We start from the raw sequence: 22,818 nt of genomic DNA on the forward strand, positions 1-22,818 counted from the left end.
TCCGATCTCACAGGTCGAGCCGATGCGACCCTTGTAGACTGCTTGCCGTGCCTTCATCATGACGTACCAACGCGCTGCACGAGGGTGAATGAAGACGTCAAGATGGCTTGTGGTCAGGCAAGGGTGATGTAGGATGGGTATATGAAAGTGATCTTTAGGTTCTCCTGGGCAACTGTCTCGCCTCTTTACCATACTCTATACTATAACATTATCCATCAGAGAGAAAGTCTACGCTCTTCAAGATGGCTATGTCACAGGCAGCATGGAAGGCCGAGCAGGCTCTCGGCCACGGCGACAATGCAACAACAGCACAGGATGTGACCAACCCAGCTCTGAAGGAAGAGTGGGGAAGCTCCAAGGACACCATGAAAGCATTGGCCTGGATGGGAAAGAACACCGTTGAAGTTGGTAAGGATCGCTCTGAATCTCACTACCTTGATGAGCGCTAACATTATCTCGCATAGTTGAATGCCCGAAGCCAAAGCTTCTTGAAGACCGCGATGTAATCCTCAAGATCACTGGCAGCACCATCTGCGGCAGTGACCTTCACCTGTACCATGGCGCCGTCGTCGAGCTGCAGAAGGGCGACATCCTTGGCCACGAGTTTTGTGGTGTCGTGGATGAGATGGGCGCTGGCGTCAAGAATCTCAAGAAGGGCGACAGAGTAGTCGCTAGCTTCCAGATTGCCTGTGGCGACTGCTACTACTGCCAAAGGAAGCAGTCTTCGCAGTGCGAGCGCACGAACGCGAACACCATGGAGAACGCTATGTACGGCGGCCGTACTGCTGGTATGTTCGGATACTCGCACTTCACTGGTGGCTTCGCTGGTGGCCAGTCTGAATACACTCGTGTGCCGTACGGCGACGTCAACCTACTCAAGCTTCCCGACGATGTTCCCGACGAGAAAGGTCTGTACCTTTCTGACGTGCTGAGCACGAGCTGGAACGGTGTTGTCGACACCGGAGTAGAGGAGGGCGATACTGTTGCCATCTGGGGCGCCGGGCCCATTGGTCAGATGTGCGCTGAGTTCGCTCTGATGCACAAGGCGAAGCGTGTTATCATGGTCGATCAGAACTGGCGTCTCGACTTTATCAGGGAGAGGTATCCGCGCATCGAGTGCGTGGACTTTTCGCAACACAAGAGCCCCAAGGGTGTTGTCTGGAAGCTCAAGGAAATGTGCGACGGCCGCGGCCCTGACGTTGCCATTGAGTGTGTTGCTGGCGAGTATCCCAAGAGCTGGGCTCACACCATCGAGCTGGCGGCTGGTCTTGAGACCGACACTTCCGAGATAGTCAACGAGTGCATCGAGTCTGTGAAAAACTTCGGTCGCGTTGGTATCACTGGTGTCTACGTCGGCTACACGAACCACTTCAACATTGGTAAGTACTATCATTGGCCCACGACTTGATCGTTTGAAGCTAACATCAATCAGGCTCTCTCATGGAGCGCGGTATCCGTCTCATCGGCAACGGTCAAGCGCCCGTTCACATGTACTGGGAGGGACTACTGGAGAAGCTGCAGAAGAACGAGTTCGACCCGCTGAAGATGATCACGCACCGCGTCAAGATCGAGGACATGGACAAGGTATACGTCGACTTCGACAAGAAAAACGACGGCATGCAGAAGGTGTACGTCCAGACCCGCTTCTCGGCACCGCCTTGCGCCGGCAGCCCGAAGTTGAAGGAGTATTAGAATGCCAGGAAGGATGAGAGATGACGTGTTGACGCATAACGAAAGAAGCCGTACTTGATCTCCAATCTAATGAGCTGTTTGCATGAATACACAATGTTCTTTTTCAAATTGCACGCGCGATTTTAATGAATAGTTGCAGATGACACCTTGACGCAGACGTCGGTAGTCTTCACACTCGTCGGACGTCGGCTGATGGTGTGAGGTGCGGTGCGTGGTACGCCAGGTGAGGTCGCGTTAAGTTTATCCCGCGACTTCTACCTCAACCGTGGTGGCCTGATTGTTTGTTTGAACTAGAAAAGGGAGCTCCACTCTTTGAATTGGTTTTTGATTTGAATGATTGTATGAACGTGAGTGCATATAATTGCACGTAACTCCTCCAATATTTGAGGCTTCGGACGTCAAAAACTCGTACGGCTTGAAGGGTGTGTATGAACACCAAGAAGCTTTGCTTGCGTAACGAGCGGAAGAACGCCAACGACTCCACGCGTCCCATCGCGCCCCGACCAGTTCCCCAAACAACGCCGAAAATATGATGCTAGAGTAAAAGAGCATGTGGTGCTCAAGAAAATGCTTGGTGCCGCAAGACGCAGCATAATAAAACATATGCGGAAGGTAAGCGGATCGCTTTGGCGTCCTTATTTGCCGATGCGGGCCTTGCCCTTCTTGGGCGGCGCGGACGATGTGATCTTGGATGTTTGCATGAGCTCGCCGATGTATCTGATGTTTCGTTAGTGCTTGGCGTTTATAGATCAGCCCGGGAATAACACGTACGACTGGAGAAACTTGTTTCCCCCTTCAAGTTTCTCGTGCTCGCTCTTGACCGTTTCCACTCGGTCGACGATGGCCTGCAGGCTGGTCTGGAGCACTCTGGCCTGCTCGATAAGATCCCTCCTCGCGTCTTCGCTCAGCTTGTCGACCTCCTCGCTGTTTCGCCTGGGCGACATGGCCCGGACGTCATCGTCTTCGAAATCGGAGTCCACCACGGTTGTGGGAGCATCTCGGGACACAATCATGGTGCCGCTGCTCTTCCTGCTGCCCAATTTCGGCCTTGAGAGTCTCGAGCTCGAGCGGCCTCGTCCGTCGTCCTCGCTGACCACGGCGCTCGAGTCGGGCGAAGGCTCGGTGGAGTTGCCGTCTACGATTGCCGACTGAGAAATCGGGTCCTCGATTGAATGCACGGCGTCCTCTTCCCGTTGCATATTCGGCTCGAGGTCGTCGTGCTGGGCCGCCTCGGGGGATTCGTCGTGGGAAGCCAGGCTTTCGCCTGTGGAGAAGCAGCGGGAATTCGAGGTAGCGTGTCCGCGGGCCAAGAGTGGTCAATTAAACATTAGGAGCGTAGAGCAGGAGCGCGGCGGGTGGTGGCAGGCATGCGCAGGATGTTGGAGGTGTTTGCTCGTGACCGGAAACCCTGCGCCGGGAAGAAAAGAGGTGTGCGGGTGAAAGGGCTGAAGGGCAGTGTTGCGGTGGTACCAACTGCGCGCGGTGGAGGAGGTGCTCGCGCTACTGCGACGGTCAAGGACGGTGCGAATGTGAGTGGTGGACCCTGCGTCGGTGGGGAAGGGCATGACGTCTATTTTGCCGCCCATCATTTGGATCTGCCGGACGACAGCCACCCACCACACGCGAGCCCTGCCGGGTGCGCTAGCGACTGAGCCTTCCGACGTGGTTGTGCCGCGGGCTCGCAGGCGCTGGCACTGCGACGGCCGCCCGTCTGCCAGCGCGCGCCCTGCTCTGCCACCTTAGCTCGCTGCGTCTTCATGCCGACGCACGCCTTGAAGCCCTGACGCCGCAGGGCGCCAAACTGCCAGCGCCTCCCGCTGCGCACCGCGGAGGCGAGGGCGAACCCGCCGGCTCTATCACGGGTCAACGGCACCGAGCGCTGTAGCGCGTGGCGACGTGCGCACGCTCGCTTGCCGGCTGGCGACCTGCGGATCCCAATGACCAGAGTCATCCTCGTCTCACTCTGAGAGCGCCGGGCGGCGAGGAGGCCCTATAGGATCGCGCGCCGCAGCGAAAGGCAGTGCTAGGAGGGTAGTGCGCGCTGGCTGCCTCACCGCGAGGCGTGACGTCCGCCGTCCGCTGCCTCCTGGCCTGATCGACGAGCAGCAGGAGCGGCGCCTGCCTCAGGCGCCCGCGGCGGCCTATAGCACGGCGGCAGACTCAGGCAGACCGCCATGTGCAGGCCACTCACAGCGCCGCTTGCCCGCTCGATGCGGCGCGCCGGCCAATCGCGCCGCTAGCCGCGTCTGATACAGCATGTCTTGCCCACACCCCTAGCAACCAACGGCCCTTATACCACACCCGGCTCGCGCGAGGATCAAGGCGACGACGCGCGCATCCTGGACAAGCGAAAGGCGCCGTGGCTCGCGGGCTGGCACGGCAGGCGGGAACAAGTCGGCGCCACCCCCAGTTCTGCAGCGCACCAACTCGGCGTGCGAAAATCCAATCTGAACTCCGCTCTTGGTGCCCATTTGCGTCTCCACCCACGCACACACGAGCCTTCTGCAGATCTTCCAAGCCTTTTCGGCTCCGTGCTTGGCGGGCCAATCACCGGCGGCGGGTGGGATGCGAGCGCGCTACAAACGCAGCTCTCGAAAGGGGTCCCTGGCCGCCGATGACAGCAATCTCGTGGAACGTTCGTAAACGCAAAGCAGACGCGCAGGCGTGAGCGACGCTCGTTAGGTAATGATGCGTGGAGATTATCCTGGGGATCGCTTGAGAACACTTCCTACTCCGGCACACCGTGAAACTGGCGACTTGAAACAGCGAACTCACCGCCTGCCAGCTCTCAGGGATTTGCCGAGATCAACACTATCATCGCTGGACACACTTGCGCTAAGAGCTAATAGTTGCGAGGTAGCTACCGGCCCTTTCGGAGCGAGCTTGGGAGTTTCATTGCAGCGCCACCATCTGCACTTCACGCGGTGAGACTCCCCTGTACTGCTGTAGCGCTCAGGGCGTCGGCACTCCACGATCTACCCTACTCAAACAGGGCGTAAAGGCCATGCGTCACTAGCGGCGACATTCCGACACCTCTTGTGATACTGCCGTTTGGCGGCTCTTGCCTCAAGTTTCTCTGATACTATCCAGCTGCTAACGGTAATAACGTGGAGAGCGGAGCACCTGTTCGGGCAGGGTGTTCGTGCAGGAAGGATCCACTGGGCGCCCACCAGGAATGCCCTTGATGACACCCACCAGTCCACTTGAATGGGGAAAATGCATCCATGACATGATCCATAGGCAGAGTGCCGTGCTCAAATGGCGCCGAAAATCCTTTCCGATGCCAGGACTCACTTGGCCCGTCTCAGGGTCAGAGATTTGAACACCTAACCGAAGGCGACACGTCTGCCGAGATCGCAGGTCCTGCACGCGAGATAACCACGTGTCCGGGATGGCGGTTGTCGTTACACAGTGTAGACCTTGCAAGCTCGATCACAGCAATAGTATGACAAGATTGACGACCACAGTGCACACACAACCCGTGCTTCAACTGAGCGATTTTCGTCCTCCCGACGCCGTGGCCAAATACTCCGCAATCGAACACTGAGTCATTCGCCTCCCGAACATACGCAAGCGTGGAGCTTTCGAGCACTTTGCTGTTCCTACAAGGAGCCCTCTGCGCCAGGGTCACACGGACAAAGAGGAGCGGTTCGCCTGACCTGCTCACGACTTCTGGCAGCTACTAAGCGCCACTACGAAAGCCACCTGGCAAGCTGTCAAGTCACGGATCACGCTCGTATCGAATAGAAGCATCCTCACTTCGAGTATCAGATACCATTTTCTGGTATATTGATCTTTATCGTCCCATTTCTGCACCTCTGATACCTCGCTTCAAGCTTCTCCTTTTCTCCCCCTCTGAACGTTTCTATTTCCCGCGCACAAGCTCCCTGGAACTCCAGATCTCACAGGGGACAGCGGGGCCCGGCAAACCCGACCGGCGGCTTTGGCCTCTCCACACCCATGAGTCTCCTCGTCACAGCACCGCCTCAGCGGCAAACCTACCGTCGGAGCCCACTCCCACGAGCAAGGGCTTGCTCCGAAGGCAGCACTTTCGTGGAACATTCCGAAGAAGTTCCTCGACGGCTTTGAGCGGCCGTTCTTCGGGGTATCTCGGTCGGCTTGGAAATTTCCGCCGAAGACAACCACACTACCAGAAAATTTACATCAATGTAATCGCTCTTGCCTGGAAGTGCGTTCATCAATCACAGGCCGGCTGGCCCAATGGCAAGGCGCTTGACTACGAATCAAGAGATTGCAGGTTCGATCCCTGCGTCGGTCAGCAGCGGTATTCCTCTACCGCAGCTCTATACTTCTCACTCTTCTCCCTCTGGCCGGCTGGCCCAATGGCAAGGCGCTTGACTACGAATCAAGAGATTGCAGGTTCGATCCCTGCGTCGGTCAATCAGAGTGAGTCCTCCACGGAACATCAGTTTTTGCCCTTTTGCTGGATCCTGTGGGCTGCCGTTACACCATGGCGACAAGAGGTAGGTGCCCGAAGTGGCGTGGTCAAATTTCGGTCCACTACATCACAGGTTCATTGTTTTCTCACGCTACTGTGGCTATCTCTTGCTGCAACTCAATCCAAGGGGAAAGGATCTAAACGGAGACACTGCACCCTAACAATGTGGTAGGTTTATCTAGATCTCTTTACCTGCAAAAGTGGACCTCCTTATGTCCTAGTTATCCCAAGGACAAGAAGTGATTACAAGAACAAGACGCGGCAGGCTTTGGAGAGAGGCGTTTCATTAGTACTACATGCTGCGACCTGCGCAGCAATCGTTCAAGAAATAAAGGTCATCAAGTGACCAAGTTTTGAAGCCAGACGTGCCATCAATAACTTCAAGCGCTGACCTGGCAAAACCGCACACCGATGATAACGTTCAATGAGTGATTCGTCGTCCGAAGTTTCCTATGATCCGCGACTGTTCGCTCGCACCATTGACTGAGATCGCAGAAATCCATGCAGGTATCCAAGATGAAAAACTCGTGGTGGAGTTGGAAGCCGCTAGAGACCAGCTCGCGAGCGCAGCCACTTCTCATGTCAGGATCGCTTTGGCGATGCGACTAAGGCCGAAAGTCGATCGATTGAGACAGCAGGAATTCCCCTGCGGGTATCCCTCGCGTTGGGCTGGAATGTCTCCTGTCGAGCACAGTAGCTTCGCCCGAGGTCGATGCTCGAGGGTAAGGTCGGTAGAGCGCACCGCTCGCGTTGCCGGAACCTGCCGGTTGATGTTGATGCTGATGTTGATGCCGACGGAAGCTCGAGTTGGCTCTCCCTCGAGAATGTCGATCGCAGGTATATCCCACGTAAACGGTCTTTTCCTGTACCGCGTGTCCTCGTTGTGCACGAGCTGGGCAGGGGTCGACGCTGTGGCGATAATAGACGCAGCGGCAGACCGAGAATCTTTCGATAACCTGGATGCACATGGCCACTGACGTCGTAGGTAGGTATACGTTGTTTGAGTTCTGTGTTTCCTCAGAGGGTATAGCAAAGCAATGCAAACGCTTCAACGCTGGTAAGAACGAGAAGCAACAGGTCGAGAAGAGCTAACGATAAGAGCAATGTGAGTGCAAAGCCAGATCGTCCGGAAGCTGCGAGCAAGGTCATTATATACAAAGCACATCACCAGGCGTCCTCAATCCGCGAGCGCGGTACGGCGAACCTGAGCAGTCCTTGGTCTTTCTTTCTGCTGGCGTCTGCTGTCAACTACCATAGGCCAGCTCGCCCACCGCAGCTATACCGATTGTAGTGCGTGCTCGTGAAGCGAAGGCACAGAAGTCCATTTTAGCTACATTATTGACATGTGCGCGGTCAGATTTCCCTCGGCGCCGCTGCAGCAGCAGCCAGACGCATGGGATTGTGATCAATTGCGACGCTGCTCCTCCCGTCGCGGCTCGAGAGCAGGACAGAACGACGCATCGCTATTGATCGCAGCCCTGCGACTTTGCGGCTCGCGGAGGATCCGTACGCCTGTTGGATATCATAAGAGGCTTGACAGGAGGCTGAACAGAGAGCCCTCGGCCTGGGACGAGATTGGCCGATTCGAATCTGATCACGGCAACGCGGCCAACGGGTCGCAGCACACCCCTGCGAATCCACGAGGCCGGGCGCCCCCTTGCTTTGCCTCGCCATGCGCTCGGGTTCGTGGCTTTCCCGCCGGATGCTGCGGCCCCGACAGTCAGCATTGGGGTCGCCTTAAGCAGCCGCCGCCTAGGTCTTACGGGTGAGTATTAGAAAGACGGCATGCGGCCTCCCAGGCGCAAAGATCGTAAGCAGCCACGACGTCACGTCGCACGGCGGCAGATCTTGAAGGATCGCGCACGTGGTCATTTGTTCATTCATGACGATATGGAAAGGACGAACTCGAAGCCGCGATGCCGTCAATGTTTGCGCATGAGCACAGAGAATGCACGCGCGAAATGCATCGTAAGCCACTGGCGGAGGAAACCCTATCGCGACTGCGTCGCTGCTTACTGATTTTGGTCTGCATGCAGCGTTGCAGCCGGGCCCGCGCCACGCAGGATCAATAGCCTCAGCATGACTCTGTCGAACGCTTCAGCCTCTTTGGACCGAGCCCTGGACATTTGGATTCTGTATTACCAGCCACTCACGCCGCTTCTTGACCCATTTCCGAATCGAAGTTAACCATTCTTCCTTTCAAAGGCAACACTATCGTTCGTCAGGCTGCTGGAAACCCATGATACGGGACATGCACGCCTTGAAACTTGAGTCAGATTTCCAGACTACCTTACTACAAATGGACCGCAGCTACACATGACTGGATGCGGAGCACCGAATGGGAACGAGGAAACCCAGTGGGCAAATGAACACGGATACGACTATTGAGACCAGTCTTCGGAAGGATTCGGTTTCGCTATAAATGCTCGTGAAGATATACGTCCGCCCAGAAATATCAGACTCGGCTAGCAGCAATGTCAAAGCGCCTGATTTCAGATCCCAGATACAGGTTACGATCCGTTGCCGTTGACCTTCGCCTCCTGCTCCTGCTCCTGCGTAGGCGGCGGAAGCGACTTGGCCGGGGCCGGGTTCAGAACATTAGCCGCATCGATCAGAGGTGCGGCTGGGTTGAGCTCGAGGCCAAAGCCCGGCTTGTCCAACTCGCTGACGTCGAGGTAGCCCTTCGTAGGAATCGGCTCGTTGCTGAACAGGTTGCCGAACACCGGCAGCACGCTGCGACCGTCCGGAGAGTTCGCGAGGTACTCCTGGAAGGGGCTGTTGGCTTGCGACACGACGAAGTGGTAGCTGTAAGGCCCGCTGGCGTGAGGGACGACGGGAAGGTCGTACGCAGCCGCCATGGCTGAGACCTTTAGCAGCTCCGTCAGGCCGCCGACCCACATCACGTCCGGCTGAAGGATGTCGATGTTGCGGCCCTCGATCAGCTTGCGGAAGCCGTAGCGCGAGTACTCGTGCTCGCCCGTCGTGAACTTGATCGTCGGGTGCGCGCGCTTGATCAGCGCGAACCCGTCCACGTCGTCCGGCGACAGCACCTCCTCCCACCAGTCGATGTCCAGGTGCTTGCACTTCTCCGCCAGCTCGATGATGTACGACACGTTCAGGCTCATCCAGCAGTCGACGCGGAGCGGGAAGTCCGGCCCAAGCGCCTCGCGGTGCGCCTTCAGGTATTCGTAGTTCTTGCGGAGGCCTTCGCGGCCTTCGGCGGCGCTGTAGGGCAGAGCGACTTTGGCGCCGGTGAAGCCCATTTCTCTCGCCGCTGTGGGCTGAGGGCCTGTGCAGTAGAAGTCGAGCCTGTCGCGTGTCGCTCCGCCAATCATCTTGTATACGGGCTCGTTGCGGATCTTGCCGAGCAGATCCCATAATGCGAGATCAATGACTGAGATGACGGCGACTGGAAGGCCTTTGCGGCCGTAGAACATGGAGGCTCTGTACATTTGCTCGAAGAGATTGTTGGTGTCTCTGGGGTCTGTCGAAATGATCAGCGACTACCGAAGACTTCAGGAATCACAGTAACACATACCGGAGCCGATCAAAAACCTCCTGAAGTGCTCTGCAGTCAACCAGCAAGCTGGCGGGCCTCCGAACCCAGTCGCAAAGCCCTTAGAGCCATCTGTTGCCTCGATCTCAACGCAAAAAGAACCCAGCACGTTGATGCCGAAGTCGGTTCTTGAGTTGCGGTACTGAGGGTAGTGTGACATGGGAGTGGCGATTTTCGAGTCGATCAGCCAGTGGCCACCCTTGACATTGTGGTAGTCTCCGCCGGCGCCCACGCCTTGGACGAGGAAGGTTTTGATCTCCTTGATCCTCGGGAACGAGGTCACGTTGCTGGTGGTGGACGGCATTTTGCCGGATGCAGATTGCTAGTCGGACAATCTGTTTTGAGGTGGAACAATGTTCAGGTTACTTTCTTGAGATGTTCCAATTGCTTAGCGGAAGAATGCGGAACTGGTTAAGAAGATGGTGTGCGAGGAGGATGAAGAAAGTCAAGACAGACGGCAAAAAGAACAAACCGTCAGACTAGTATACTTTTCTTGCCGACAACCTGGTGGGTCGTCATCAACAGCCGAAGGAGACATATTCGGCCGTGAGGTAGCGAGTCCGCGTACCAGATCACCTGGCGCGCGTGCAGACGACGTCGTAGCTCGGCAAGATGGCGTCCACTGGGACGAGCAGCGGGCCACTTGGCGCAGGCTGTGCGGGGTCTGGAGCTGGGGACTGGGAACAAAAACCCGAGCGCATCCCGCCTCTCGGTTGCTGCTTTCCCGCGAGCCGACCGAGATGTCGTCCAACACCAACCAGACGCCAAAGAGCGACGATTCGCCCGGCAATGCCGCCGAGCAAAGAGACGAGGAGCTGTGGAGTGGCGAGGATGATTATTCGGATGCCGGCGGCGCTGACGGCGCTGATGGAACCGGCAAACGCAAGCGACAGAAGACCTCGCGGCCGCTGAGCGTGTCGTGCGAGCTGTGCAAGTCGCGCAAGGTATGCGTGATCGACCTCACTTACTCGCTCGCCGTCGCTGATCAGCGGTGACAGGTCAAGTGTGATCGCGGCCAACCACGCTGCGGCTGGTGCGTCCGAAATGGCCAAGCTTGCGAGTATAGAGAACGCAAGAAGCCTGGCTTGCGCGCAGGTAAGGATTAGTCGTCATGGCGGCAAGGCCGCACACGAAGCCATTATTTCGATGTGAAGGGCTGTCAGAGCGAAGAGTCGGAAACTTTGACTGACTCTCTGGACATTAGGGTACGGTAGAGAGCTGGAATCACGTCTCGGTAAGTACCACATCATACACGCAGCGGGATAACCAGCCGACTTCGATGTGTACTTGACTAATATCTCTTCCAGATAAACTGGAGGGCGTTCTGCAGACGCAACAAAATCTCTTGCAACAACTCACAAATCACATAAGCGGCCAGTCACCTGGAAACCATCAATCACCTCACAGCGTGCAATCTCAACATGCGCCACAAGCTGAGGCCGCGTTGTATATGCAGACAACAGCCAACATGTATCCTAACATGCAGGCGGCTAATGCATCATACTCCGGTCCTGCACAGCTCAATCAACCACAGCATCAGCAGCAATCGCAGGGGCGACCTTCGCTGCCATCAGCTCAAGTGCCACCGCCGCCCGGTGAATCATACACCGCCGTAAACCCGCCTTTGGAATCGCCCAGCTTGAACATTACATCGGCTTCGCAAAGCGGTATGGTCGCTAACGCTGGACCGAATTCGGTGACTCAAGACCAAGATTTCCCTCCTTACGACCTCTTGTATGCTCTTACCGACCTTTTCTTCAAACACGTCAATACATGGTGTCCTATTCTTCACAGGAGGACGACTTTAGACTCGCTCTTTGGCCCAGCAGCTTTAGAAGAGGACGACCGAATACTTCTTCACGCGATTGTTGCCACTACACTCCGTTTCTCCGCGGACAACCGGCTGACACCGCAAGCACGTGAACGGTATCATGCAGTCTCAAAGCAAAAGGTACTGCTATATGGTCTAGAGAACAGTTCCGTCAAAGCATTGCAAGCTTTGGTCATTCTTGCTCTTGATATTGTTGGCAGCTCAAACGGGCCTCCTGGTTGGAACCTTCTAGCACTGATGGCTAGGAGCGTGGTGCAGCTCGGTCTAGCTGTCGAGACTACGTCCTCATCAGTGTCGCCTGTCTATCCGTCCATCTACACGCTACGCGCGATGGTATTACCAGAATCCGTGTCTTTCATCGAGGACGAGGCGAGACGAAGGCTGTTTTGGATGATCTACCTGCTCGACCGATACGCGACTATTGCAACCGCTTTCGAATTTGCCCTTGACGACAAGGAAATTGACCGCAAGTTGCCCTGTCGTGACGACCTGTGGGCACGCAATCAGCCTGTCGAGACGAGATGGTTTCATCCTCCAGACCGTACAGAGTATCACGAGGACGTGCCGGACAACCTTGGCTCGTTCAGCTACTATATCGAGATTCTGGGCATTCTGTCGCAGATCCATCGGTTCCTCAAGAAGCCCGTGGATATTGGGGCTCTTTCTGACGTCGAACAATGGCAGCAAGAATACCGCCAGCTAGACGGCAAGCTGAACACATGGAAGTTTAGCCTACCCAGCGAGCACGGGAACCTGTCGCGGCTCTTTGACCCCAACAGCAGCAGCAAAATCAACTGCATATGGATCATGCTGCACATCACATACCACACGTGAGTGCTCAAACATTCCTGTCTGCCATCGAACTTAAGCTAACACTACCAAAGCACCGTGATCCGACTCCATTCATCCGCAGCCTACCCGACCACGCGATCGCCAATCTTCACGCCCTCCTACAGCGCTAGCCAGCGTTGCCACTCCGCCGTCGAAGACATTTGCACCCTATGCACCTACGTCCGCAACAACAACATGCTGACCAAACTCGGCCCGCCCTTCGCCTTCAGCCTCTGGGTCGCCGCCCGCCTCCTCCTCGTCCACGGCTCCACCATCGACCACCAAGTCAACCCCGCCATCCACCCGCTCGTCGAGACCCTGCGCGAAATGGGCTGCTATTGGGAAGTCGCGCAGCGCTACGCCGTGCTCCTCGCCCGCGTCCTCGAGGAATACCACGACAGCGAGCGCGCCCCGCCCGGCGTGAACGGCGTGCGCGAGACGCCTTCCACCGTCCGCATCCTCGCCGACATGCGCCGCTGCGCTTACGATCTCGACTTCCTCATCTCCCGCCAGCCGAAGCCGCCTAACGCGAAGGTCAACGCTATCACTCCTGCGCGCACGCCGGCGCCCAACGAGCTGGAGTACCTGGACGTGTTTGACTTCTTCAACATGCCTCGGCTGCCGTTCCCTGCGGGCGCGGAGGCGGGTCTTGCTGCGGGCAACGGCGATGCTGGGGCTGGGGCGGGCGCCGGCGCCGAGTATCAGAGTATGGAGGGGAACGGGAACAATGAGTTTAATATCACGAATTTCATGTATGATGCGAACTCGGATTGGTTCATGAAGAATACGGGTTGAGAGCTGGAGGGACTCGGGGTGGAGGTGGGAGTGTGTTGAATGATAATTGGAGATTGTATCTAGCCTGCTTCTTGGATGATGCTTTCAGCTGTCGATAGTCTAAGTTTAATCTAGTCTTGTACTATAAAGGTTTCACAGAGACGATGATGGTGTAGTGCCATATCATGACCCACTGCGAAGTGCCTTTGGCGTGTCGTGATCGATCGACTAACAGAGCAGACAACGAGAATCGCGACGAAATGGGACAAATAGGACAAGTGGGCCAGATAATATTGATGCAGCATGTGTTTGATTGAGCTGAGCTGTCTGATCTGTGCGTTCCGACCAGGAGCCAAAGGACACGCAACACCCTCCTCCCATACGACGGCGGGCTGGACGAGCCATGAAGATAGCATCGTACCCTGCAATTTTCCTCCCTCCCTCCCCTCCCTACCCTCTCTCTCCACCTCTCTCTCCCTCCCCACACCTCTGCTCCCCCACAGCCACCGCAGGTCCTCGCGCATAGAGCAGCGAAGCGCGGCGGAATTGCCGAATTAGCCAGGCAAGCGATGAAGCATCGCAAGCCCGATTTCGGAGGCTCCGCGACACGGAAGCAGGCAGAACCAGCTGCAAGCCTCGCGACGTCGGCCGGGAGCTGGGGAACTCCGATTAGGGACAATCAAGCGAACAGCCAGACAACAAAGTTTGAAACGAATGGCGAACGGGCGACAGCAGCGTGTCGTCTCTCCTAGGAAAGGGAAGTTGGTTCCGCGCATTGCTCTGCGGAAGAGCAAGCAAGGGGTTAGAAAGCAAGCCGTGCCCCGGCTGGGGCTGACGCGCCTATCTCCTGACAACGACGCCCTGGCGGCGGGTTGCGCGCTCCGCCTTGTACTCGTCCTCGGACTCGGAGGAGCACTCGGAGGAGTCAGAGTAGCCGCAGCGGGAGCCGCCGCAGTCAAGCTTGACGCGGGCGCCTGCGCGAGTGATGCCGTAGCGCTCGCAGGTGCAGCAGGAAGAGGAGCTGGAGACGGACGACGGGGTGCTGGAGCCGGAAGAGCGGGAAGTGAGCGACGGGACGTCGGAGTCGGAGTCAGAGTCGTCCTCGGAGTCTTCCTCGGAGGAGTCGGAGTCTTCGACGGAGGCGGCGGCGAAGCGGGCGGCGAGCTGCTCGACGGTCGGGCCGGCAAAGGTCTCGGAGCGCAGGGCGGCGGACGCGTGCGGCTTCTGGGGCTTCGGGGACTTGATCTGGGACGGGCTGAGGGAGCGGCCCTTGGGGACGTCGGAGACGCGGCGGGCAGCGCGGGCGGCCTTGTCGGTGGCGGAGGGCGCGGAGGGCTTGCCAGACGGGATGTCAAGGACGTTGAGCTTGCGGCCGGTGGTGGGCTCGACGACGGAGTCGCGGGCGGGGTCGTGCGAGACGTGGTAGCCGTCGATGATGTAGTAGTACCAGTAGCGCTGGCCCTGCTTCAGAGTCTTGCCCTGGAAGCGGAAGGTGCCCTTCCAGCCACCGGCTTTGGCGGCATCCTTGGAGAGCGGGAGCTGGCCGTTGTAGTTGTCCCAGGAGCCGAGCAGATGGACGGACTTGCAGTGGGCGGAAGTGCGGAGAGTGAAGTTGAGCTGGACGGCGGCCATTGTGATGGTTGTGTTGGCTTTTTTGGAATTGTCTGGGTTTGGCTGAGAATATTTGGCGAGCAAGAAGAGCTGATTAGTAGCGTATTGTGCTTGTTTGGCTTTTGTGGTTTTGTTGATATGTCGACCAGCGACAATAAATGGCTAAAATGCGTGGGTTGGATTATTAGTTTGAGTGAGTATGAACAGCGAGCACCAGGCTCTGGAACAGAAAAGATGAACTAGAAAATGGGAACTAAGAAACAGCTCTCGAGGTTGACAGGCTTGCTAAGGAGAAAAGAAAGAGAAGCGCGAGAGACGCCTCAAGCGCATATACTTATGGAAAGACTGAGAGGGCGGCGACACGGCAGGCTGAACAGGTGGGCTCGATGCAGTGCGATGCGACTATCGGATGGCCGCATGCCAGCGCTAACAGACGGGCTCGAGTGGAAGAGCAGACGGCGGGTGGTCGGCGATGGTGGGAGGTGGTGCAGCTGAAGGCGTGAGGTTCGCGGTTAGAAGCTGGCCATGATTGGATCGCGCGGTGGGCCCAGCACGCTTCGGTCGAGCCAGTGAGCGCGCGCGAAGCCTCTGGCAGAAGGACGCACAGCAAGGATGCGGACGTGATGTCCTGCATGCGGCACGCTTAGCTGATGTTATCTTTGGCATGCCAGTCCTTGCTTGCGGGCGGGGAGGCATTGTTCAGGACGGAAGTAGGATAGCAGGTGCAGCGTGCATTGGCCTGGGCGTCTATGTGCAGGTGAGTATCCGACTGACTCTGTGCATATGCACTCGTTGCATACGCCATGTGAAGAGTGCACGATCGCGGTCGTCGGATGCAATAGAGTCGAGTGCGCTGCTGGTCCTATACGCCAGCTGCGTAGTCAGTACGCAGGTTGTGTCGAGTGGCTGGCTTGTGCTACTGACATTGCATCTGACTGCTCCATTTGGTCAGTAACTTTCCGAGATGCATCGGGTTAGTCTGATAGTCCGTCTGTGAGTAGCAGTAAGAGACGACAATTGGTGTCTTGAAAGATACGAAAGGAGCAGTCCTCGTTAAAATACAGGCTCTTTTTTGACAGTCTACCTAAGCTGAGAGAAGGTGAGGTTTTCCGGAAATGTGCAATTGACTACTCTTCTTCGCCAGCAACCAACAACTCGGCCAATTCCTCGCGACTCAGCGTACTCTTTCTTCGCTTCGCCCTGCCGCGGATCTTAGTCTTCCTCACCGGACTGAAGATCTGGCCCAGGGTATCATCGTCTTGCAGCTCATCCGCATCGTTCGCCCCGTCGAGCTGCGGGGCAATATCCTTGCTGCCAGCCTGGCGGTGAGCTTCTCTTGCCGCCTGCACAGCTGCTGCTTCTTGAGCAACGGCATCAAGCTTCTCGTTGAGAGTCATTTGCACCTCGGCTGGCTGCTCGCTTAGGTCTTGCGCTTCGCTTGTCTCTTCGATGTCATGCGGTTGCTTTGTCCCTTGCAATCGTGCAGTGTCTAGCGATGTTTTCTTCCCAGGAGATTTCTGTGCAGTTCCAGGGGGGCGAAGGTCGAACGTCGCAGGAGGTTCCAAGAGATCACGTTTCCGTTTTGATGCGCTCGTTGAACCAAGGCTGCCAGTGAGCTTCGGAGCTTCCAACATCATGCTCACATCCTCAATGTCGTCCGAGTCGTCCGGCAAAGGAATCTCACTTACTTCGCCTTCGACGAAACTCTGGTCTGGCTCTTCGTCGTAGGCTCCGTATCCAGCTTGCTCGTCTCGAATGGGCGAGCAAAGACCCATGCCCTTCTGCAAGTCCTCAAGCCTGAGTGTTTCTCCAGTATCCATGCGTCGTCGCCACCCGTCCATCATTGCCAGAACATCCTTCCAGCGCTTTTCCATGTGCTCCCATCCTTGCCGAAGACGGATGATCTCGTCATCCCGTACCTCAACCTCTTCTACCGACACAAAGTTGGGGTTTGTGAGAATCCTCTTCAAATGCTCCAGAGTGTTGTCGAGCTCCGTCGCCAGTGTCTCATAAGATGTTGGCAGGGCATGCACCAAATCATTCTGCTTCCCATCGACAAACTCATCGTTGCTCCCTCGGCTTCCGATCGCGCTGTCAGGCATGCCTTGTGTGTTCGCTGGCAGCCCAAGCAAATCCTTCATAGTCCCCAGCGCTTCACGCAGCAACCCGATCAGCCCATCGTTCTCATCGCTCAAGCCCTGGCTGAGCTGCGTCAAGAACTCCGTCGTCTCCTGCTTCAGACTATACTCGGGGTCTCCCACTTCCCTCCCCTCGCTCTCCCGCTGCTGTCTCCTGCCACCACTGATCGTCATGCTCGGCGCCACAACGCCCGCCCTGTTTCCCCTCCTCTGATCCTGAAGATGCGCCTTCAGCCTCGCGAGCTCCAAATCCCTCTTCTTGACATCATTCGCGCACTGCGTCCGCACCTGCGCCAGCGAAGCCTTCAGCCGCCCAACCTGCTCCTGCAAACCCTTCACATTCCTTTCAACCTTCCTCGCATCCTCCCTCGCCAGCCGCTCCGCGTTCTGCGCTTGCACGGCCTCGCGCGCTTTCTCCTCGCCTTTCGTCTTCAGCCGCTCGATCTCGCCGTTCTTCCGCGTGTCTTCGGCGCGCACTTGCCGCACGGAGAAGGACAGTTGCTCGTTGCGCTCTTTGTCGCGGTCGGAGCGGAGCACCAGGTCGTGCACGAGGTTGATGATCTGCGCGCGCGACTCGCGCGAGGGCTTGACGAAGTCGATTGAGGCGCCGTTGCGTAGGAGGCCCCGGGCGAGGAGCAGGTTGTTGAGGTAGGTGGAGGCGGTGCGGAGGGACTCGCTGTCCATTGTTGCTGGTTGTGAGCCTGAGCTGGCTCCTTGTGGGTAGATGCCGACGTGTTGGAGGGGCTGGGGGTATTTTTGTGTGGATGTTGCTGCATTGGTTCCAGTGTTTACTCGGTGAGCGCTGCGAAGTCCCCGCTAGCGCCCAATGCGGCTAAAGCCAAATAGCCCGCTGCCACCCAAGCTGAGGCGCGACGGGCGTGATCTATCAGACATGATTTCTTTTTTCAGGACTGTTCTTCGTGTCTTCTCGCGAACATGACGATTGAGCTACATTCGATTAATGCGGATGCTTGTTGTGGTCATCACGTGATAGTCCGGCCAATGTCTCTGCCTCGAGCGCTCGGTCAGATGGGAGGCGCTAAGGAAGAACCGACGAGAATGCCTCGGCCAAAACGTATCGGGTGAACAAAAGATATATGCACGCAAGTCACAGAAGCACCGAGGACACGCCTGTATTTCTACTTTGACGATCGTACGTACATAGCGGATCCCAAACTCGCAAGTCACTCGTGCATTGAAAATCAATATGCCAGATAGCCACGGGCGAAGGCGCACGCCAGCAGGGTCACGTCTTCATCGTCACAAGCCACCGAAATCCTCATTGGCAGCATCAAGGGATGGGCGAGAGTCAAACTCACTATCCCGGTTCGTTCTGGTCTCGGCTCCATTCGAATACAATAGCGCACGTCCCTAGGCGTGCTGTCTCCACGCTTGTGAAATCGTTCTGTAAATGCCTCGGTCCGTGATGGACTGCGTAACAAGTAACCACATTCAACAGACGGCGATTCGGTCCAATATATTGCGAACGGCAGCGAAAGGTACATCGGTACAAATTCTCGACACCACAATCCTGTAGACATTTAGTCTTTTCCATCATGCCATGCGCCTACACGTGCATACAAGCGACAGGACAACATCCTTCTCCCAGCTGCGGGGCAAACTCTCCACATGCCTGGAACCCACTTCGCTCGGCAATCGCTCGTCCACGTACGTCGACTCCCACTTATCCGGTTCTGCGCGAGATGCAGAGGCCCAAAGACGCCAAGTGTATCATTCTGATCGAGAGCTTAAAGCCTCACGGCGCCCCCATGGAGAGTCCCGATGTAGGTAAACCTAGACCCTTTCACATTACTCATTCTCAGCAACAATGGCTCCCTACCTGAACGGTGACATCGTCGACCCCTCCGAGGGTAAGACCGATCCCGCCTACCCCATCACCTTTCAAGGTCTGGACAAATACTGCGTCTATCACTCGCACGGCCAAGACGGCCTTTCAAACTCCCTCCGCGCCAAAATCGACCTTCCCGCAGGCCACCTGATCGGCTACATCACGAACCATACGCCCCTCAAGAAACCCGCCTGGTCCTCCGTCCAGACCGGCCCCAATTCGCACATCGAGCTCAACAGCCCAATGCTTTACATCAACCACTCCTGCGCACCCAACGTCGAGTTCCGCATGGTCTCCCCCGACGCTCAAGGCAACTACCCCTCGACAGACTCCTACGCGGTCCGCGAAGGCCAGCCCGCGCCTACGCCTGGCGAGTTCGGCATCGCTGGCGAGCTTCGCGTCGCGGGCAACAGGGACCTCAAGGCTGGAGAGGATCTGAGCTTCTTCTACCCTTCTACGGAGTGGGACATGGGCAAGCCGTTCCAGTGCCTGTGCGATGCGCCCAAGGATGTTTGTCTGGGGAAGATTCAGGGCGCGAAGCACGTTGATCGTCAGGTGCTGGGGAAGTACTATGTGAACCCGCACATTCAGGATATGCTGAAGTGAGGTGGTGTTGAAATGAGTTTGAGCGTTGCTGCGTGGCGTAGGGCGATGTGGGGAGTTGGGAAAACCGTGTGATATACTGACGAATACTACCTGTGTGAATTATTACCGGTCGTCCCATGCATCACTTCAGGCGGAATGGAGCCCGTGTGAGCAGCAATGTGCTTCAGATGCCGTGCGTCTCCGTTGTTTGAAGACTGACGGACTGCACGCAGCTGATGAAGTCAGCCTCAGTAAGCACTGCATCATCAACCTCTGTACGAGCTCTACGCCTTTCGCTCTCTCACAGACAGAGTCGTTGGGGAACCATGCTTCGGGGCTTATCGGGGAAAACATGAGACGTAAGCCCATGCAGGACAGAGTCACAGGGCAGACTTGCTTTTGCCGGCCCTGTAAATAAACACCAGGCGTGGAGTGCCGGTGTCATTGGCTGACGCCCAATGGTAAGCTAAGCCACGCGTGGGCGTAGGACGACCAAGGGGAGCCCCTCTTCCGGCGTTTCGCGTCTGGCCGGCGTGTCGAGAAGGGAGGAGGAGGAGGAGGCGTGCACGGCGTGGCAGACGGGCCACGGTGGCACAGCGAGCAGCAGGCGAGGTCGAGGAGAGCCACGCGAACTGCAGCCGGCGATCTGTTGCGCGCACCCAGCCCAGCCGGACAGACCGCAGCAAGGGCCTCGATCGGCGGCGAGAACGCGTCGTCGAACGGGCTGGCGTGGCGGCATTATTATTATCACTCGCCCGACCCCACCACACAAAAGCCCCTCGCGCCTGAGGCATCACGTGCTTCACCGCCCGCCTCGGTGACGTTAGGGACGCGGGAGGCAGCTGCGCTTGTCGCCCAGCACCCGCTGCGCTCCCCTTCCACCTCCACTGCAGCTGCCTCGCAAGAACGCAGCCACCACACCCGCACCCGCAAAACCCGCCCGTCACCACCACCACCACCACCACCACCGCTCCCACACCACCTCGCGTCTCGTCGACACACCCGCCCTGCCACACCAGCCCTGCTCTCGCCGCCGGCTCCCACGCACAACACCACTCACTCACGTAAGACTCATTCCCCTTCCTCCCGCCCCGCCCACCGCCTGCAAACCCTGTCTGCCAAGAGCGACCCATCGCGCCCTGCGAATCGACGGACCGGCGAGCCAGACCTTGCGATGCGCCGCGAGATGCGTACACCACATCAGACCAGGTGTGAAGGCCGCGAGGGCGTCGGAGAGGGCATGTGGGCGGACAAATGCCACGCCGGCTTGCTGTCGCTGGAGCCGGCTTCATTGACGCCGGCCGCCTCACATGTCAACAAACTGGGGTCGTGGTTGTGCATCAACTTCCACGAGCGTGACCGGCGTCGCTGAGCCTCCTCTGCGATCGAGCCTGAACTGCACTACCGGGCGTGCCTGGCGATCGGGATTGCTTGTTGCGCTATTTGTTTGTGGGGCATCAACACTGACTCCGACACCAGACCATATTTCGCTAAGCCGTCAAAATGGGCTACGAGGATTCCGTCTACCTGGCCAAGCTCGCTGAGCAGGCCGAGCGCTATGAGGGTATGTTGTGTCCGCGCATCCACGCCGCTGACAGGCAACTAATGCGCGCGCACAGAGATGGTCGAGAACATGAAGGCCGTCGCCTCCGCCGACCAGGAGCTGTCCGTCGAGGAGAGGAACCTTCTCTCCGTCGCCTACAAGAACGTCATTGGCGCCCGCCGTGCCTCCTGGCGCATCGTCACCTCCATCGAGCAGAAGGAGGAGAGCAAGGGCAACGACTCCCAGGTCGCCCTCATCAAGGAGTACCGCCAGAAGATCGAGGCCGAGCTCGGCAAGATCTGCGAGGACATCCTCGAGGTCCTTGAGAAGCACCTGATCCCCTCTGCACAGAGCGGCGAGTCCAAGGTCTTCTACCACAAGATGTGCGTATACTAGAGCTGCGTTGCGACTTTGGCGAGCAATGCTGATCGATGGTTTTCTGTCCACAGGAAGGGTGACTACCACCGCTACCTTGCCGAGTTCGCCATGAGCGACCAGCGCAAGACCTCCGCCGACAAGTCCCTCGAGGCTTACCAGGCCGCCACTGAGATCGCATCCACTGAGCTCGCCCCGACCCACCCCATCCGTCTCGGTCTTGCCCTGAACTTCTCGGTCTTCTACTACGAGATCCTGAACTCTCCCGACAAGGCCTGCCAGATGGCCAAGACCTCTTTCGACGAGGCCATTGCCGGTGCGTTTGGCGGAAACCCCACTGTATGAGCTACACTGACCTGTTGTAACAACAGAGCTCGACACCCTGTCCGAGGAGAGCTACAAGGACTCCACCCTCATCATGCAGCTGCTCCGCGACAACCTGGTACGTGTCAAATGACGTAGGCATCTATTTGAGCCCCTCGCTGACAACCCTCACAGACCCTCTGGACTTCCTCCGAGGCCGAGCCTTCGGCTGAGTCCGCCGCCCCCGCCGAGGCCCAGGCCGAGACCAAGGACACCGCCGACGCGCCCGCCGGCACCGAGGACAAGCCCGCGCAGTAAACGCAACCACACTCTTTTTCCCAATCCTAAAGCAAACGCGTTACGATGGCAGCGGCGCCGCTCTCGATAGAGGACCCAGCGGCTTCAGCCCGCCCTCACTCACACCCCGGGGCGTGCGAGAACTTTTCCCCTTGTTGTTTTTTTGGCCCCTTTGAACTTTTATCTGGCGGAGCGTGGCGGAGTGAAGGAGGACAAACTGGGGTGTTGACAGAGTTATAAGGGGGCGACTTGTGTCTTTTTGCGGACAAAAATTCTCAAAGTGATCATCAACCTCTTGTTTGGACTGGTCTCACCCCCACACTCACCACCGACCTCGCTAGCGCACAGCTTTTCCATCGATACCTTACCTATCTTCACCGTCTGACCAGTCTGACTTGTTCGTTGCTGCCGTGTTTTGTCTGTAGGGAGTGAGTGGGGATTTCGGACGTGTTTTTTCCTATGAGTTTTGGTTTTGGCGGTCTACCTGGGTACGATTCATGGTCTAGGTCAGGTCTACTTGATGCAGAGGACTAGATTGGAATACATGCTATACTGCATTAGGTGGCCGCATGCGTTTTCGAGTATGTTCCGCGCTGATCGAGATAGCAACGACCGTCGAGGCCAATTTCCGACGTCTGAGACACTCTCATTTGCAACAATGCCATAGTCCAGGCAGGTCTCGAGAGGTCGCGTCGGCTTGCCGCGTCCACTGCCGGGCTCGGAGCCCAACGGCTGGATCTGATCTGTTATATAACGGTCGAGGGCAGATATAGGGCGAGCTCGGACGGCGTCTGGGGCGTGCGCGCATTGCGAGACCTGCTACTCCCGCAGGCGATCGAGCAGGGGCGCGCTTTGGTACATAGCTTACTGGGGCTTGATACCGGATGGCGGACACGCCTGCGGGGTGTGTCCTCCATGGGAGAAATACATCTCGCATGACATGGCGTCGTCGACTGACGGAGAACCGGACTCTG

The 22,818-nt window shown here is 57.4% G+C and overlaps 8 protein-coding genes across 8 annotated transcripts; 4 read left to right on the plus strand and 4 right to left on the minus strand.

The window, feature by feature from the left end:
- The first annotated feature begins 133 nt into the window (after positions 1-133).
- Positions 134-1,800, plus strand: WHR41_08385 (uncharacterized protein). The gene is made up of 3 exons (XM_069376989.1): positions 134-408; positions 465-1,379; positions 1,433-1,800. Exons 1-3 carry the CDS (start codon positions 243-245, stop codon positions 1,690-1,692), a joined length of 1,341 nt encoding a protein of 446 aa, XP_069225994.1. The 5' UTR covers positions 134-242; the 3' UTR covers positions 1,693-1,800.
- A 200-nt stretch (positions 1,801-2,000) lies between these two features.
- On the minus strand, positions 2,001-3,284 carry WHR41_08386 (uncharacterized protein). The gene is made up of 2 exons (XM_069376990.1): positions 2,464-3,284; positions 2,001-2,409 (listed from the first exon to the last, which is right to left on the minus strand). The coding sequence occupies exons 1-2, from the start codon at positions 2,889-2,891 to the stop codon at positions 2,328-2,330; spliced, it is 510 nt and encodes a 169-aa protein (XP_069225997.1). The 5' UTR covers positions 2,892-3,284; the 3' UTR covers positions 2,001-2,327.
- A 5,222-nt stretch (positions 3,285-8,506) lies between these two features.
- Positions 8,507-10,397, minus strand: WHR41_08387 (uncharacterized protein). Its single transcript, XM_069376991.1, has 2 exons — positions 9,690-10,397; positions 8,507-9,635 (listed from the first exon to the last, which is right to left on the minus strand). Exons 1-2 carry the CDS (start codon positions 10,009-10,011, stop codon positions 8,662-8,664), a joined length of 1,296 nt encoding a protein of 431 aa, XP_069225996.1. The 5' UTR covers positions 10,012-10,397; the 3' UTR covers positions 8,507-8,661.
- A 44-nt stretch (positions 10,398-10,441) lies between these two features.
- WHR41_08388 (uncharacterized protein) lies at positions 10,442-13,305 on the plus strand. Its single transcript, XM_069376992.1, has 5 exons — positions 10,442-10,651; positions 10,706-10,802; positions 10,912-10,941; positions 11,015-12,368; positions 12,423-13,305. Exons 1-5 carry the CDS (start codon positions 10,448-10,450, stop codon positions 13,162-13,164), a joined length of 2,427 nt encoding a protein of 808 aa, XP_069225991.1. The 5' UTR covers positions 10,442-10,447; the 3' UTR covers positions 13,165-13,305.
- Positions 13,306-13,983: 678 nt separating this feature from the next.
- Positions 13,984-14,775, minus strand: WHR41_08389 (uncharacterized protein; the record flags this gene model as incomplete). The annotated part of the gene is made up of 1 exon (XM_069376993.1): positions 13,984-14,775. One exon carries the CDS (start codon positions 14,773-14,775, stop codon positions 13,984-13,986), a length of 792 nt encoding a protein of 263 aa, XP_069225972.1.
- Positions 14,776-15,881: 1,106 nt separating this feature from the next.
- On the minus strand, positions 15,882-17,576 carry WHR41_08390 (uncharacterized protein; the record flags this gene model as incomplete). The annotated part of the gene is made up of 1 exon (XM_069376994.1): positions 15,882-17,576. One exon carries the CDS (start codon positions 17,574-17,576, stop codon positions 15,882-15,884), a length of 1,695 nt encoding a protein of 564 aa, XP_069226014.1.
- A 1,144-nt stretch (positions 17,577-18,720) lies between these two features.
- On the plus strand, positions 18,721-19,347 carry WHR41_08391 (uncharacterized protein; the record flags this gene model as incomplete). The annotated part of the gene is made up of 1 exon (XM_069376995.1): positions 18,721-19,347. One exon carries the CDS (start codon positions 18,721-18,723, stop codon positions 19,345-19,347), a length of 627 nt encoding a protein of 208 aa, XP_069225979.1.
- A 1,058-nt stretch (positions 19,348-20,405) lies between these two features.
- On the plus strand, positions 20,406-22,487 carry artA_1 (14-3-3 family protein artA). Its single transcript, XM_069376996.1, has 5 exons — positions 20,406-20,890; positions 20,946-21,252; positions 21,319-21,560; positions 21,616-21,686; positions 21,743-22,487. Exons 1-5 carry the CDS (start codon positions 20,830-20,832, stop codon positions 21,863-21,865), a joined length of 804 nt encoding a protein of 267 aa, XP_069226012.1. The 5' UTR covers positions 20,406-20,829; the 3' UTR covers positions 21,866-22,487.
- Positions 22,488-22,818: the final 331 nt, after the last annotated feature.

This window comes from Cladosporium halotolerans, assembly GCF_011745625.1.
Source record: "Cladosporium halotolerans strain TM138-S3 chromosome Unknown Sca42, whole genome shotgun sequence".
In the NCBI taxonomy this organism is placed as follows: domain Eukaryota; kingdom Fungi; phylum Ascomycota; class Dothideomycetes; order Cladosporiales; family Cladosporiaceae; genus Cladosporium; species Cladosporium halotolerans.

Bases quoted from the DNA above. Each gene is read 5' to 3' on its own strand.
- WHR41_08388 (XM_069376992.1), top strand. From the start codon at position 10,448: ATGTCGTCCAACACCAACCAGACGCCAAAGAGCGACGATTCGCCCGGC. The intron at 10,652-10,705 runs GTATGCGTGATC...CAGCGGTGACAG, and splicing joins AGCTGTGCAAGTCGCGCAAG to GTCAAGTGTGATCGCGGCCA. The intron at 10,942-11,014 runs GTAAGTACCACA...TATCTCTTCCAG, and splicing joins AGAGCTGGAATCACGTCTCG to ATAAACTGGAGGGCGTTCTG.
- WHR41_08386 (XM_069376990.1), bottom strand. From the start codon at position 2,891: ATGCAACGGGAAGAGGACGCCGTGCATTCAATCGAGGACCCGATTTCT. The intron at 2,410-2,463 runs GTACGTGTTATT...ACGAAACATCAG, and splicing joins GGAAACAAGTTTCTCCAGTC to ATACATCGGCGAGCTCATGC.
- WHR41_08385 (XM_069376989.1), top strand. From the start codon at position 243: ATGGCTATGTCACAGGCAGCATGGAAGGCCGAGCAGGCTCTCGGCCAC. The intron at 409-464 runs GTAAGGATCGCT...TATCTCGCATAG, and splicing joins AAAGAACACCGTTGAAGTTG to TTGAATGCCCGAAGCCAAAG. The intron at 1,380-1,432 runs GTAAGTACTATC...AACATCAATCAG, and splicing joins CACGAACCACTTCAACATTG to GCTCTCTCATGGAGCGCGGT.
- artA_1 (XM_069376996.1), top strand. From the start codon at position 20,830: ATGGGCTACGAGGATTCCGTCTACCTGGCCAAGCTCGCTGAGCAGGCC. The intron at 21,253-21,318 runs GTGCGTATACTA...TTCTGTCCACAG, and splicing joins AAGGTCTTCTACCACAAGAT to GAAGGGTGACTACCACCGCT. The intron at 21,561-21,615 runs GTGCGTTTGGCG...TTGTAACAACAG, and splicing joins TTTCGACGAGGCCATTGCCG to AGCTCGACACCCTGTCCGAG.
- WHR41_08387 (XM_069376991.1), bottom strand. From the start codon at position 10,011: ATGCCGTCCACCACCAGCAACGTGACCTCGTTCCCGAGGATCAAGGAG. The intron at 9,636-9,689 runs GTATGTGTTACT...TCATTTCGACAG, and splicing joins GAGGTTTTTGATCGGCTCCG to ACCCCAGAGACACCAACAAT.